Source organism: Triplophysa dalaica, chromosome 15, assembly GCF_015846415.1.
Source record: "Triplophysa dalaica isolate WHDGS20190420 chromosome 15, ASM1584641v1, whole genome shotgun sequence".
NCBI lineage: Eukaryota > Metazoa > Chordata > Actinopteri > Cypriniformes > Nemacheilidae > Triplophysa > Triplophysa dalaica.
In genome coordinates this window covers 21353225-21368779 of record NC_079556.1, presented here as the reverse complement: position 1 = coordinate 21368779, position 15555 = coordinate 21353225, and the positions used below count along the sequence as shown (strand labels likewise).

The 15555-nt window shown below is 37.3% G+C and overlaps 2 protein-coding genes across 9 annotated transcripts in view; one reads left to right on the top strand and one right to left on the bottom strand.

Moving 5' to 3' along the window:
- The first annotated feature begins 2523 nt into the window (after nucleotides 1–2523).
- gchfr (GTP cyclohydrolase I feedback regulator) lies at nucleotides 2524–6390 on the top strand. 3 transcript variants are annotated; one of them, XM_056767331.1, is made up of 4 exons: nucleotides 2524–2683; nucleotides 3385–3479; nucleotides 3749–3899; nucleotides 6014–6390. In XM_056767331.1, the coding sequence occupies exons 1-3, from the start codon at nucleotides 2648–2650 to the stop codon at nucleotides 3870–3872; spliced, it is 255 nt and encodes an 84-aa protein (XP_056623309.1). In that variant the 5' UTR covers nucleotides 2524–2647; the 3' UTR covers nucleotides 3873–3899; nucleotides 6014–6390. The 3 variants fall into 3 exon arrangements, with proteins under 3 accessions (XP_056623309.1, XP_056623308.1, XP_056623307.1); XM_056767330.1 differs by lacking the exon at nucleotides 6014–6390 and adding an exon at nucleotides 5877–5993; XM_056767329.1 differs by lacking the exon at nucleotides 6014–6390 and having other exon boundaries at nucleotides 3749–5500.
- Nucleotides 6391–6523: 133 nt separating this feature from the next.
- dnajc17 (DnaJ (Hsp40) homolog, subfamily C, member 17) overlaps nucleotides 6524–15555 on the bottom strand; it is a 35742-nt gene continuing 26710 nt past the window's right edge. Inside the window, exons 1-4 of one of the 6 annotated variants that reach the window (XR_008909100.1) lie at nucleotides 10667–13116; nucleotides 10395–10577; nucleotides 10046–10241; nucleotides 6710–6836 (exon numbers count right to left, since the gene is read on the bottom strand). Coding sequence is in view for 1 of the 6 variants with exons in the window: in XM_056767327.1 (XP_056623305.1) it covers nucleotides 6717–6836 (120 nt within the window). In the remaining 5 variants the exon portion in view is untranslated. Of the gene's footprint in view, nucleotides 6837–10045; nucleotides 10242–10390; nucleotides 13117–15555 lie in introns of those variants that run through there. The other 5 variants (XR_008909099.1, XR_008909097.1, XR_008909098.1 and 2 more) reach the window with 5 other exon arrangements.

The following is a 15555-nucleotide window of genomic DNA, read 5'->3' as shown; positions in this document are numbered from 1 at the left end:
TTTTTATGTCACATGCATGACGCAAAATGTCACACCCATAATGCTGGAATTGGCCAAATGCTCAACAAAATGATCCCATTCAAGATGATTTGTTATTGTTGTTCTCACAAAAGCATGACTAAGCTACTTCCTCTCTCCCGACCCCTTAACCCATTCTCAAAAAATCTAATATACAAAAACAAAGTTTGAGGAAATAAAATGTGATTCACTGCATCAATCACAGACACCAGCTACTCAATCCATCGGCTCTCACGATACAAACCCTTGAAACACAACACACGTGTTTTTAAAATCTCTCAGTACTAACACGGCTGTCAATGATTCATCGAGATCATCTGAACCTCTCTCTCATTGGTCAATGAGGTAGGTGTGTTCAGAACAACTACACGCTGATTGGTTTCCTAGTTACTTTTAAGACACACCCACTGCATTCAACAACACAATCCAAAAAAATGCAGAACTCACTAGAAACTATATTGTGTGTGCGCACCGTGATGTGAATGGTCTGTGAATGAAGTACGCGGATGGCCAACGTTTCTGAGGTGAACTTTACACACGTTTACCAGTGTAAATGGATTTTTCAGCATTATTAACACTGAAGGTTTGTAAGTGCACATGTGCAATTGCCTGAGATTTGTGATTTTTGGCCTTATTGGTGATTTTATCAAGCTTACTCTGTTCCTCAAACAGAATAGTTTAATTTCCTCGACGGTCTGGGAGACTGTAAGCACATATTAGAATGATTAGACCTGCTTTGAGAAGGAAATTAGCCGTTCTGCCAAAGGAAATTAAATATCCAACCACCATAATTAAAGAACAAGTTCTTGATGAAATAAAAGAGAGTCTCTACAGACCCAGAGGTCTGTCATCTGAGGATATATTCACCGTTATAGCACCTGTCACATTTATTATCTGATCTCCAGACATCTGTCTGTCATTTACTCTGACTACATCTTTATCTGTATATTTTTATTCATACTCATGTTCATTGCATATTATCTGAATATGCATTTGACATATCTTACCTTCAGTGTTGGGTGTAACTTTAATAAGTAATTAGTTACTGTAATTTAATTATTCCTCCTTAAAACTCAAATTTCAATCTGTAATTTAATTACAATTTCTCCAGATGTAATTGAAATAAATACTGTGGAATGTATACAATAGTGGAATTGACATTAAAATTCAAAGACCAGCTCTAAAATGCATGCATTAATGTATATACTTTAGTTAGTTTATAAGAGTGCTTATGTAGTTTTATATTAATTATAATTTTAGTTTTATATTATTTATAATTTTAGTTTTATATTATTTATAATTTTATATTATTTATTTGAATGAATTAAGAGTCGTTTTGTGACTATACTTGAATCACTTAACTTATCAAGGTTGATATAAGTTATAGAAAGTAATGATTTATAAGTAATTAAATTACTTATAATTTAATAAGAAATCCAGATTCTCACACTTTGTCTAGAGAATAATTTGTACATCATCTTATTACTCTTCTGAATGTGTAATTAGTAACTAGTAATTCATTAGTTTTTCAGAGTAACTTATACAACACTGATCATCTTGTAAAGACTACATACAGTAAACTTATAAAGTATAGGATAAACACATTTCTTTTAGTATTCTCAGAAAAAAAAAAACATAACACCGCACAAATTGTAATACCTTGCAGGGATGGCAAAGAAGCAAAACTCAAAGCTAACAATGATTGACAGCGGCGTTAGGCCTTCCTAAGGTGTGTGTCAACTGTATTGTTCAAAGTTCATAGTTATGTTTGATAACCATCTTCAGAATATTTATATTTTATATAAATTCCATTAATTTCACCACAAGATGAAGTGTTGTATAAGGAAAACTTGTTCTAGATATTTGTTGACACTTATCGCCCTTTACATTGTTGTTTCCGCCACCAAAATGAAGTCTTTAATAAAGGATCACGCCATTCAGAAACTGGGATCATATCCTTAATCTTTCCCTATAACCTTCGGTACTTACAGTACCAATAGTTCACTAGAGAAGAACGAGTCAGTACTAAATCATCCTGAGAGGTGAAGTTCACTCGGCCTGTGCCTCGAGGTGCATTATGGGTATTCTCTCACCAGTGCATGGCACGTAAGGTAAGCAGTGGATGTATCACAGACATTTTCTCATGTTTTATCTGATTTACATTTTTTCAAGACCGTATTACACAAAATATCTACAAAAATGTTATCGTTAGATTTTAAAAACGCATTTTCAAAAGTCAAATCTCTCTATCTCGAAAACTATCAAATTACTGAAACAAATGTATTGTAATTTTAAAGAAACATAAATGTTTACATATTTAATTTTTAGCCTAAAATTATATTTGATTATATGTAAATATATGCACATTTAAAATATGTTTTTGTACAATAGCCTGCATATTATAGGCTAATGCTTTGTAATAAAATAAAATGATATTAAACCGAATGTGGAGCGCATTTGATTTGCAGGATGCTGATTGGTGCAGAGCGGTGGGTGTTTCCGCCTTCCCCCGGGAGCGCGCGCTGAGCCGCGCACACACTCGCAGGCGCGGCGAGAACACACAACACGCGCCGCTCCGAGACCCTCCGCCGGATTCCGCGTGAAAGTTGCGTTTCCTGAAAGAGGCGCGATGCCGTACATCCTCATCAGCACACAGATCCGACTGGTGTGTATGAGCACATGACGACTGTCATTATGATGCATTACGGGATTAAACACACGGAAGTTGTTATGTAATTCACCTACATGTGCACTGTGTGTGTTTGTTGTAAGTGTGAGCATCGCGTGTTATTATTACACGTGTTTTGTTTATGTGAATCTGGTTTAAAAATGAGGAAGTGAAATGTTGCTCTTGTGATTGTGTGAGCTGTCAAGTCATGTCAATATACCTTTGAACCTTTATATTTAAAACGGTGCCTGTTTAAGAAGAACAGCAGGTGATGTGCAATACACGACAAGTCTCTTTGAAGTGTCGCTCACTACACATTTTCTTTCTCAGTTTTTATAAGCATGTTAGTTGTATGTTGTATTCAGCCGTTTCAGTGTGTGCCAAAAAAGTCAAAAAGTAAGAGCATTGTGTTAACAACGCAAGGTTGTGGGTTCGATCTCGGTGGACTGCAAATACCTATGTATAAATGTATAGGATAACGCAATATAAGTCACTTTGGATAAAAGCATCTGCCAAATGCGTAAATGTAAATGTAAAATTTGACAATTTTGTAATATCTTGTATGGTAATGTTAAACAAAGTTTATTTTCTTAGAACAAATATTTCTTGCATTTGTTCGCACATTGTATGTCTTGGAATAAGTTGCAAATAAAACACTACCAACAGTGACTTAAGCGAACAAATGATGTTTGTTTCAGGAGACGGGGCCGACCATGGTCGGGGATGAATACTCAGATCCCGCTGTCATGAGCCACCTCGGAGCCCGTAAAACCTCCATGCTGGGAAACAACTTGTAAGTGTAAAAAAAATCAATTTTTCTGCTCTTAAACAGCTTGTACTCTTAAATCTCATGGTGATTTATGTCCCAAGAGAGTCTGAATGTAATTGTTTGATGGTCTGATAATGTCAGAACGCAAAACAAGCTCATCATCTCCTCACACATGTCAATCTTTCATCTTCCTCTTGAATTCAGTCTGCTGGCTGATGTTGAATCTTCATCTTTCTGAGAGCTTGTTATATCCAGTCAGTTTGCATATAGAAGTGTTTTTCTACACCTCACAGCTCAGAATACCACGTGGATGAACCTCCAAGAGTGATCTTGGACAAACTGGAGAAGATCGGCTACAGGGTTGTGAGCATGACCGGTGTGGGACAGACGCTGGTTTGGTGTCTTCATAAAGAGTGACTCTCTGTGATTCTGTGTGTGTGTCAGGTAAAAATGAAAAGTGTGTTTGAGATGAGACAAAGGTATTGTTAACAGCAGGGATTTTCATGAAAGCAAAGATGAGGTTCAAGCTCATTGACATCTCATGATGAGACGTGTTGTTAATGCTTTGCCAAAGAGACTCTTGAACTTATTCTGTGTTAACATGAACACAACTGATCATACAAAGAAGAAAAGCAGAGAACTGACAGGTTATCAGGTTTACCATTTTATTACTTTTATGCATGTGACAAAATACTCTGAAAAATGACATTACTTTTGAGTCCATTATTCAGTGAAAAACTGACAAACATGTGCTTACAGTATATATAAGGACAGTATGACATTGAGGTTGGCTTTACTTTATTACAAACATTCCAGGTTTTTTGTATTGTAAAGATGAGAATTCATGTACATCACAGAATATCTTTGCTTGTGTGAGGAACTTTAATAAAGAATATCTCAACTGCATTTTTTCTGCACTGTAAAAAAAGAGTTGAGTCAACTTAAAATACTAAGTTATAATAACTTATCACAAGCACGTTTTTTGAGTTCACTCAACAAACAGAGACTTAAATTATTTTTAATAAGTCATTAGTTGTCTCAACATAGTCATGTTTAGCTAATGAACAACGGAACCAAATATTCTTGTTAGCTGAACATATATAAAGAATATAGATTGGTTATTTAAAAATAAACACATATATTTTCTGCCTAAAACGGATCAAAACTATCTGTTTAAACAATGTGTGTTGAGTGCTTTTATATCACTTTGAATCATTGTATCATGCACTCTCACCTCAACATTGAACACACAAACCTCAACCATGGTAACATTCAAAAACAATCGTTCATTAAACACAACCGATAACTAACAGTAACAACGAAATTAATTCATAAAATAAGCCAGCAAGAACTAAAACACTAATCTTTCAAAGAAAAACATATAAGAAACAGAATTAAACATGTTGCAATGCATCATGGGAATTTGCAATATTGTTTGTTCAGAATACTCTGTTTTGTAAGTTGGGCAAACTTTCTGAAGCAATTTGGCCAAAAACTTGAGAATCTAAATCCAGTCAACAAAATCATCTTTGCTAGAAACATATTTAGGCTCAATATGAAAACATATTTATATGAAAACAATCATTTGACTCCTTTAAGTAAAACATCTATGTTCAAGTGACTTGTAGAGATCATTTTGCATGTTGGATTTTTTACAGTTTGAAGATGTGATCCAAAGTTGTGACACTCTTAAAAGTGAGATTTGTAAAGTTGACTGACAGCATCTAATGCGTATTACACACAAAACAACAACATCATCCAGTATTATGAGACAGTAGTGTGGCGTGACGTGTGTAAAGTCGACGTTTTTATAGTCCAGACTGTGTTTAAAGTGGACTTTGGATATTAAAAGTAATGCATCTAAGAACTAGATTTGACAACTTTTGCCAGATTGATGAGTTTTGTGAACTAGACATAGATTCTGTTTAATGGTCAGTCTGTTACAATACTAACTGACAATGTCAACACATGTTTACCTTTATTTCTTTACTGTAATCTATAAATTCATTAAAGGAGAAAACAAATAAAACCGGTAACACTTTTAAGTGTGTTTTGATTCGCTTTTTACATGTCTGTGGACGCTTCTTAATCAAAATGCATCTGTAGCTTAAATTAACAAACTTAATTCTCACTTTATCACCAAAGAGCTCAGGCCAATACAGACAACAAAAACATATGCAATTATTTCCTTGAAAATATTTCCTTGCACATGTTCCAAAATTTCTGTTTGTCAATTGTAGTTCCTAATGTGCATTCATCAAGTTCTGAGAATGACAAAATAAAGGGAAAATAATGTTGAAATCAATCTCAGACTGTGCTGTGACAAGGTCTCTAATGGAACACCAAGTTTTAGCCCTCACTTAGTTCTCCAATGGACTTTGGATGGATGTTTATTCCCGTCTGCTTTCTTTACCATAACAGCACAGGTTGGATGAAAACGATGACACCTAACCATCCATCTTCAGAGCTCTCACTGTGTTCCTGGTGAGTCCAGCGACGCCACTGTTTTCAAAGAAGCGGAGCTGTAATTGTATTTCCTGTGTTGTACTGCTTTCCAGGAATTTCCAAGAAAAAGCCACACAATAAACACAACCATGTGATTGCCGCTTTGTGTCGTGAGGAGAGGAAATACAGGATGATAGACCAGAATAAAAGATGATGTGCGGATGAGTGTCACCACAGACTGATGATGATGATGAGGAGTGATGGATGTGGAGACCACATGAAAAAAGCAGTCGACTGCATCACAGACGAGGACGACATTAGTCATGAATGAAGATGCCACAATGAACAACGTGAATTTTTATACTGTATAACAAATAAATATAAATGGAAATAGCTAGCAAAGCAATGATCTTAGCCACCACAGTTTTTACAGAGAGATTTGAGTCTCAAAATATTTTGTTAACGTTTGTTTACCCAGCTTCTTCTGCAGAACACCAAAGAAGATATTTTGAAGAATGTTGATAATCAAATAACACTGAACTCCATTGACTTCCATTGAATGAACACAAAACCGCAGACACAATATCTTTTTTACAACCACATAAGGAGGATTACATGATGACTGAATTTTTGACAGAGTTTCTCTTTATTCAAGGCTCTATATTATCATAATACCACATGTCATATTACGTCCATAAAATAAATGTTCTTAAAAAATCTAAACAAGACCGTTTCTACCAGAGGAGCTTTATGCATCTGTGGATGTTTATTTACACAAAAAGGTCAAAAGTCATATTTATATGAAAGCATGTGAGGTCATGCCCTCTCGTCCTCTTCCTCTCTCTTCATCTGCTCGATCAATGTCTTTCTTTCTTCGGCCTGTCTCAGTCTCATCAGCACCACGCTCTCATAGTCACGCTCGCTGCGCAGAGAACCCTACAGACACAAACACAATCATAAAATGATCATCCTGAGGTTTCACTTTGGTATTTCATATTTTACATATACGTTCTGCTAAACCATTGATGTAAATCACACTCTGCAAAGCAGATTCTTAAAGGGACAGTGCACCCAAAAATCGACCCTCATTCTTGTCTCTAAATAAGATTTTTCTGGAAAAACAATATAAAACTTCTCAACAGGCCGTGTGATTTGAGGATATCTGTAGCACAACCGCCGTGGGACGACTGCGACATCAAAGATTTAATGCTGAGGATTCAATTCAATCGGCCAATTTCAACAGTCTCGCTCGACTTCAGAAACGCCCCGAGAACTAAAACGAGGGACATTTTGCAGTCCTGTAGTTTTATTGTAAAAACATCTGAAACGATCAATGTCAGCGGTGTAAACGAACGCGTTCTTCTCCGGCCAGAAACTGTCTCGAAGCTCTTGGCGGTTGCTGAGCAGAAATACAAATAGAAAACTGGTACGCTTTGTTTATACTCGCGTCCCGAATGACTGGCCTGTTTTAGATCACGCAACAGTGTTTCAGAGAATCTTGAGGTCAAAATCCTGACTCAGGCATTCTGATGTGAAGGTTTGCTGCTGCGCTTTGGCTCGCCGATGGATAATTCAGTGTATTAGATCACACGTGGACTCTCAGAGTAATTCTTTCATTCATCTACCGATGTTTAAATGTCCTGAATGCCGGAGGACAGAATTTTTTTTTATTTGTTATTTATTATCTCAAATAATCTGTCAACACATCAGAATCAAGAACTCAACTAGAGATGTATCGGTGTGAAAATGTCAGATCACGGTTATCGTGAGCAGCATTACCGGGGTTATCGGTGTTATCATGGTTTTTATTTGCGTTCAGGAAAAAAACTATTTTATATTGAATTTATCTATAAACATGCTTTTGTTTGATTTACATCAAATAAATAACATTAATATTAGTTGTGGCACGTTGGGGGCATGAGGCAAAAGTTTCCTGGTTCAGGTTAAACAACTTTAAGTGAGTAAATCAGATTTTCAAATAAACACAAAACAATTCTGCAAGTAATTTGTCTGCGTGTGTTGAGAGAAATAAAAGTGTACTTTAGGACCCAGGAGACAGCGGCATGAGTTATGCGCTCATAGCACAAACTGAACGGAGTTTTAAACTCATAATATCACATCATTTAATGAAAAATTATTAGAAATTATGGGTCTGTATGAAGAAATATGAAGTAAACGTGTGTCTGTAAATCTAAATTTACACAAATGTGCACCTGTTTGGATGAAAGTCCTAATTACTGAAGCCCTGCCATCACAAACTCACAGGAGCAGATGTCCATAAATAGGCGTGTCATGCGATATTTTGATCCAAATGTCAATACTCCTGATTTACTCTCCTAACATAAATGAAATAAACCCATGTTTCAAGTTGCATCTATGTTATACTCTTGATAACTTTGTTCGATGCTGGACTGGGTTTAACAAGCCGGAACGCTGAAAAAAAAATGGGCGCGGTAATACTATCCATTAAACTTTATTATCACGGTAAACGATCAAACCGGTAATCGTCACATCCCTAAACTCACCGGTCATTCGGTGTAAAGTGTGTCTTTTCTAACTGCTATAGGACAAAGAGTTTAAACATGAATACATGTCATCCTCCATTTATTAAGAATGCATGTGTCTGATCTATTCTGCCGATATCAAACTGATCTCATTTCTTCTGCCGGGTTACGTGCGGTGTACCGAGTCAAAAAGAAGAACAGGGATCTTTCAACCCCCGCCGAACTATAAATAAATAAAAACACAGCACGGCCGTTCTGCTAAACAAACGTGTTGTTAAGGTTTTAAGGCCAGAGATCAATCCTTCCAGAGAAAGCCGTCTCCCGCTTCCAGCATGTGCGTGTCTACCGAAACTAGAAATAGCAGGAGAGAAAGTGATTGTGCATCTGGAAGAGATGAATGGGGTCTCTCGCTTCAACCGCTGTAGTGTGCCACGAAAAAAAGAGCGAGAGAGACAGGGAAGCGTAGCATTCCGGAAGCGAGGCTGCCATTACCATTCCAATGCCATGAGCTCATTCCTCCATCGAGCACCTAAACACCAAATATCACGCAAACTCAATGAAGTCAATAAACAACCTCTGCATCTTCAATAAACTAAACAACACGGGGGGGGAAGAAGAAGCATCTTTTTAAAGAGCGAGTTTCTGGACACTTTGAATCAGGAATGAAACAAAGCGTCCCGGTTTGGTTTTAGTGTCACGACAGACGAGACGAGTCAGACGGGGGTCATGAGGTAATGAGGCGCTGGATCATCGCTCCAACCTGGTTTGCGTGTCTGTTCTGAAAGCAGGAATATCGATGTTAACGCAAGTATCTTCTATTGCTGAAGGGTTTTGCGTTCAAACTCTACTGTATTTCTACATCTAATGTAAGCAAATGAAACACATGCTTATACGGACACATCGCGTGACAGAAGAATGCACGGTCAAAGAGAGTACAACTCAATGTAATTACGGCTTCACTAGAAAAAGAGGACAAACACAGACAACGATGTGAATTACTGACTGCCAAGAACACGAAACCACTGCAATTCAACAGAGAGAAAATAAACACACAAATGTCACCAGCAAAGTCACAATAAATCTGTTTGGACTCGTGCAGTTTATGATTATTTTAGTAATTTTGTTCATTTTGCTGAACATGAGCGCCAACACAATGAAACACTTCCTTAGTTTTTTTTAACATAAAATTGATTTATTTTTACAGCTAGTAAAATGTAGCTGATTTAAAAAGTTAATCTTTGGGATTTTTTATATATTTGGTAATTTTCCAGCTTTTTTCCAGCCATTTCAAAAGGTTCTTTGTGGCAAAAGAGAGCTCTTCAGATTATAAAAAAAGTAAGAAACAGAGGGTTGGGTGGATGCTTCTTTGTGGAAACGAAAATGGTTCTTCTATGGCAAATAAATATATATATATATTTTATATAAATAATTTTCAGCTTTCAGAGTTGAATGCACATGTTAAGAAGTTTGACGAAAACGTTCTCATCAGGAGAACCAAAGAAAACAAATTTGAATGAAAAAGCCGTAAGCATTTGTGTTTCGTAATCAAAAATCGCATGACACAGCACTTCTGAAGAAGCTTCAGATGATAAATGTGATTCATGAACGGGCAAAGAGCCCTGAAGCAGAAACTCAGTGTACAGCAGCCGCAGGTGACATCACGAGCTCTCTCACGCCGCCGCCGCTCCACTGACACAACAGCGCTGATGTCACATCTCTCAGCTCCAGGGTTTTCCTGTTTGCGGTCAGAGGGATGAAACCAATAGCAGGTTGGCCGATGACATCACCGTCAGCACTCGTGTGTGAGATGAATCAGGCTGGAAAACTCTGACTGCCGCTGTCAAAACGGAGAGTCACAATCACTACATGTGTCGCAGCAACATATGAGAGCAGCAGGAACCTCGAAAACCCACAAAAAAATGCAAGTAGAGTCTGTAACCACGACACAACACACAAAAGCAGCGTGTGTATATATAACATACTAACATACACAACACACACTCATCAGTAGCTGCATCTGGCAGCCATCACACATCAGTTTTCCCCACGGCCAGACAAACACAAAACACGTCAGACCACTGAATGACAACCAGATCATCTCCCTCCTCACACTCGTTTCTCAGGGTGAACTTTAGAACGTATGGGTGCTCTCAAACGGGTTCAGGTACGAGCACTGAAAGCACAAGAGCATAACATAGAGAGGTTTCTTTCAACAGCGTCCATGAGAGGTGGTCTGCTCACGCTCGGCTGGAGAAACTTCACTTTTTTCTGTGATCTGATGACAGACTGCGGTCAGCTTGATAAATGAGAGTCACACACTTCTACAGAGGTTGTGTGTGTTTGTGTGCATGTGTGAACTCCAACTACACTAAAGCAATTATCATGAAAAAAACACATCACGTGACCACAGACAGGGTGACAATATGACACAAAACAACTTCCAGGTATTGTGTAAAAACACAGCTGCTTCCTCCTGCAAACACAATAAAAAGAGACAGCACAGACAAAACACAGGGACAACACACAACACCCTCAGAACATGAAAACAATAGACACAACAACACGTACACAATACGAAGAGACAACAGAGAGAAAACACACACAACACATACGGAACATGGAAATAATAGACACAACAACACGTACGTACACAATACAAAGAGACAACACACACAACACATACAGAACATGGAAACAATAGACACAACAACATGTACACAATACAAAGAGACAACACACACAACACATACAGAACATGGAAACAACAGACACAACAACACGTAAACAATACGAAGAGACAACACACACACACAACACATACAGAAAATGGAAACAATAGACACAACAACACGTACACAATACTAAGAGACAACAGAGAGAAAACACACACAACACATACGGAACATGGAAACAATAGACACAACAACACGTACGTACACAATACAAAGAAACAACACAACACATACGGAACATGGAAACAACAGACACAACAACACGTAAACAATACAAAGAAACAACACACACACACAACACATACAGAACATGGAAACAACAGACACAACAACACGTAAACAATACAAAGAGACAACACACACACACAACACATACAGAAAATGGAAACAATAGACACAACAACACGTACACAATACTAAGAGACAACAGAGAGAAAACACACACAACACATACGGAACATGGAAACAATAGACACAACAACACGTTTGTACACAATACAAAGAGACAACACACACAACACATACCGAACATGGAAACAATAGACACAACATCACATACACAATACTAAGAGACAACAGAGAGAAAACACACACAACACATACGGAACATGGAAACAATAGACACAACAACACGTTTGTACACGATACAAAGAGACAACACACACAACACATACAGAACATGGAAACAATAGACACAACAACACGTACACAATACAAAGAGACAACACACACAACACATACGGAACATGGAAACAATAGACACAACAACACGTTTGTACACAATACAAAGAGACAACACACACAACACATTCAGAACATGGAAACAATAGACACAACAACACGTACACAATACTAAGAGACAACAGAGAGAAAACACACACAACACATACGGAACATGGAAACAATAGACACAACAACACGTTTGTACACAATACAAAGAGACAACACACACAACACATACGGAACATGGAAACAATAGACACAACAACACGTTTGTACACAATACAAAGAGACAACACACACAACACATACAGAACATGGAAACAATAGACACAACAACACGTTTGTACACAATACAAAGAGACAACACACACAACACATACAGAACATGGAAACAATAGACACAACAACACGTACACAATACAAAGAGACAACAGAGAGAAATCACACACAACACATACGGAACATGGAAACAATAGACACAACAACACGTACACAATACTAAGAGACAACAGAGAGAAAACACACACAACACATACGGAACATGGAAACAATAGACACAACAACACGTTTGTACACAATACAAAGAGACAACACACACACACAACGCATACAGAACATGGAAACAATAGACACAACAACACGTACAAAATACTAAGAGACAACAGAGAGAAAACACACACAACACATACGGAACATGGAAACAATAGACACAACAACACGTTTGTACACAATACAAAGAGACAACACACACACACAACGCATACAGAACATGGAAACAATAGACACAACAACACGTACACAATACAAAGAGACAACACACACACACAACACATACGGAACATGGAAACAATAGACACAACAACACGTTTGTACACAATACAAAGAGACAACACACACACACAACACATACAGAACATGGAAACAATAGACACAACAACACGTTTGTACACAATACAAAGAGACAACACACACACACAACACATACAGAACATGGAAACAATAGACACAACAACACGTTTGTACACAATACAAAGAGACAACACACACACACAACACATACGGAACATGGAAACAATAGACACAACAACACGTACACAATACAAAGAGACAACACACACACACAACACATACAGAACATGGAAACAATAGACACAACAACATGTACACAATACAAAGAGACAACACAGAGAAAACACACACAAAATGGAAACAGCCGACATAACAACACGTATCCTATACAAAGCGACAACACAAACAAAACACAGAGACAACAAAAACACAGTACCGACAAAATAAAAAAAAACTCCCAGTCATCCTTTACTCCCTCTTATCTATTCCAAACATGCATAACTTCATTTCATCTCTGTCACGCTCATGTGACTAACACTAACAGCACTTATACTGTTAAAGAAACGAAACATTTAGACTAATCTCATGAAGTAAAATGAGTCAACGTGACATTCTGCCCTCAACGCACCACAGAGGGTTATGGCAGATGTTCATGGTGTCATATGGACATTATTATTTTATACTCATTAGAATAGCATGAATAAAACCATGTACATTCTTCCTCAATACTCAGTCATGCCATGCGGGTTTGCAAAAATGCGAGGGCATGTAGTGATTCCCATTTTCATTCTCCAGCTCTCCAAACACACAACCTCAAGCGTGTATCACCAATCTCTAATATAAAAACCTCTTCAGCGCTGTGGCACAGCTCCACACATCATGTCCAGAAATCCTGGCCAACATCTACACAAGACATATGCTTTCAAATATTCACTATATCATATAAACACAGTGATTTTACATCTGAGCTCATTTATTAAAACAGCCTCAATGGCATTAAATATAGATATGGAACCACATACAGCCGCTATTATCCATTTCAACCCGATTCACACGAGCCTGACATCTCATCTCATTAATGTGCAATGAACAAGCTGTGTATGAACGCCGAGTCCTAATATTTTCTATCAGCAGCGAGACTCGCAGACCATCCAAACAGAACATTCTTGATAGAGTAATCACACATCACCCAGAGCCAGGAGATGTGAGAAAGTCAACATCTACAAACCACCAGAAAACCACCATGGGAACCCACCAAGGGTTCCAATTACAACAACAACACCAAAAGATGATTAACAAGAAATATTCCAGTGCCAATAATATATTTCATTCCTGATATAAAATCTATTGGAATACAATATGAACCCTGGTTTTATTATATATGTTTATACCATGGTCTGTTTGAATACTGGATTGAAACTGAAATAACAAAATGACATGTCTTTTCACCTGTTTGATCTTAAATGACACTGTAAACATCAATGGCAGCTTTAACTTGGCATATGATCACGGTATAAGTGGTATAATCGATAGCTAGCCATGCGTTAAAGGATTTAAAGGTTGCAGGCCGCTTCGCGACGGGTGGTTCTTGGCCTCCATGTTGTGCATTAAAACCCTTTAACGCACGGCTAGCTGTGGATTATCTCCTATTTATTAGAATAGATTAGATTAGATTAGATTCAACTTTATTGTCATTACACATATACAAGTACAGTGTAACAAAATGTAGTTTAGGTCTAACCAGAAGTGCAATTAGCAAGTGCAGGATATACAGTGTGAATAAATACAGAATACAATATTAGTAAAAATACTTTACAATAGGCATGTACTATGAAAATACTTTACAGAAGGAATTTATACCATGGTCTGTTTGAACGCTTGATTCTGATTGGCTGGAGGGTATGCATTAAACCCTTTAACGCACTGCTAGCTGTGGATTATCCCTTACATATACATGGAGTTTTTTTCCAAAAAGAGATAACTCCATTTTTTAAATTGTTAAAAAAATTATGTTTTTTGTGCATTCCAATTAATATAAATCACACTGCAGTTAGTGTGTTTTGATTTAAGCGATAATAACTCAATAAATAACTATACAATATAACACGATAAAACATAATAAAATAATAAAAACGCGATGAGTTATATTATTTTGTAAACAAACTCTTCAAATATATATATATATATATTTAAGCAGTCTTCCATGTATCCTTCAATCCCAGAATGCATTGCAGTCCACTCAAAATAGAAATGATGATAAATTAGACTTTTTCTCCTTTAACTATTTAAAGCACTATTTGCTATGTATTCTTATGGTATAAACATCATGTTGGCTTAGCATCAGAATACACCCTTACACCGGACACACCCCGGCGCAGCACGACAGAGACAATAGAACGCATTATAACCCATCATAATTTTACATTTTGTCCACACATGCGGCACGACACGACAATACCTTTAGCCGCACTGCGTCCGGCGTACACGCGGTGCTAGAAGACAGTTCCCTACATAGGCAGTATACACTAAGGCACTAAGATTTTAAAACAAAGCTGATGTATCAAGGCCTCCATACTTTAAGGTATTCCAGTAACAGAATCACTTCCTCAAGAACAGTTTACATGTTTATAAAGGATCCATTTAGACTAAACACAAAAAACACCAACAATTACACGAAGACACCACAATTTATAATTCGGAAAGCGCTCAAGGCTTTTATATCTGCCAGCATTTCCCAGCAGCAAGAAAACAGAAAGACCCCAGCGCCCAAGAGTCTGGATCAAACTCAACAATCTACACGGCCAAACATAATCAAGCCATTCTCTAAAGTACATTACAGAAATAACC

What these genes read in the sequence shown, in the direction of transcription:
- gchfr (XM_056767331.1), top strand. Translation starts at nt 2,648, where the DNA reads ATGCCGTACATCCTCATCAGCACACAGATCCGACTG. An exon ending in TCAGCACACAGATCCGACTG is followed by an intron (nt 2,684 to 3,384) that starts GTGTGTATGAGC and finishes TGTTTGTTTCAG; the next exon opens with GAGACGGGGCCGACCATGGT. An exon ending in TCCATGCTGGGAAACAACTT is followed by an intron (nt 3,480 to 3,748) that starts GTAAGTGTAAAA and finishes TACACCTCACAG; the next exon opens with CTCAGAATACCACGTGGATG.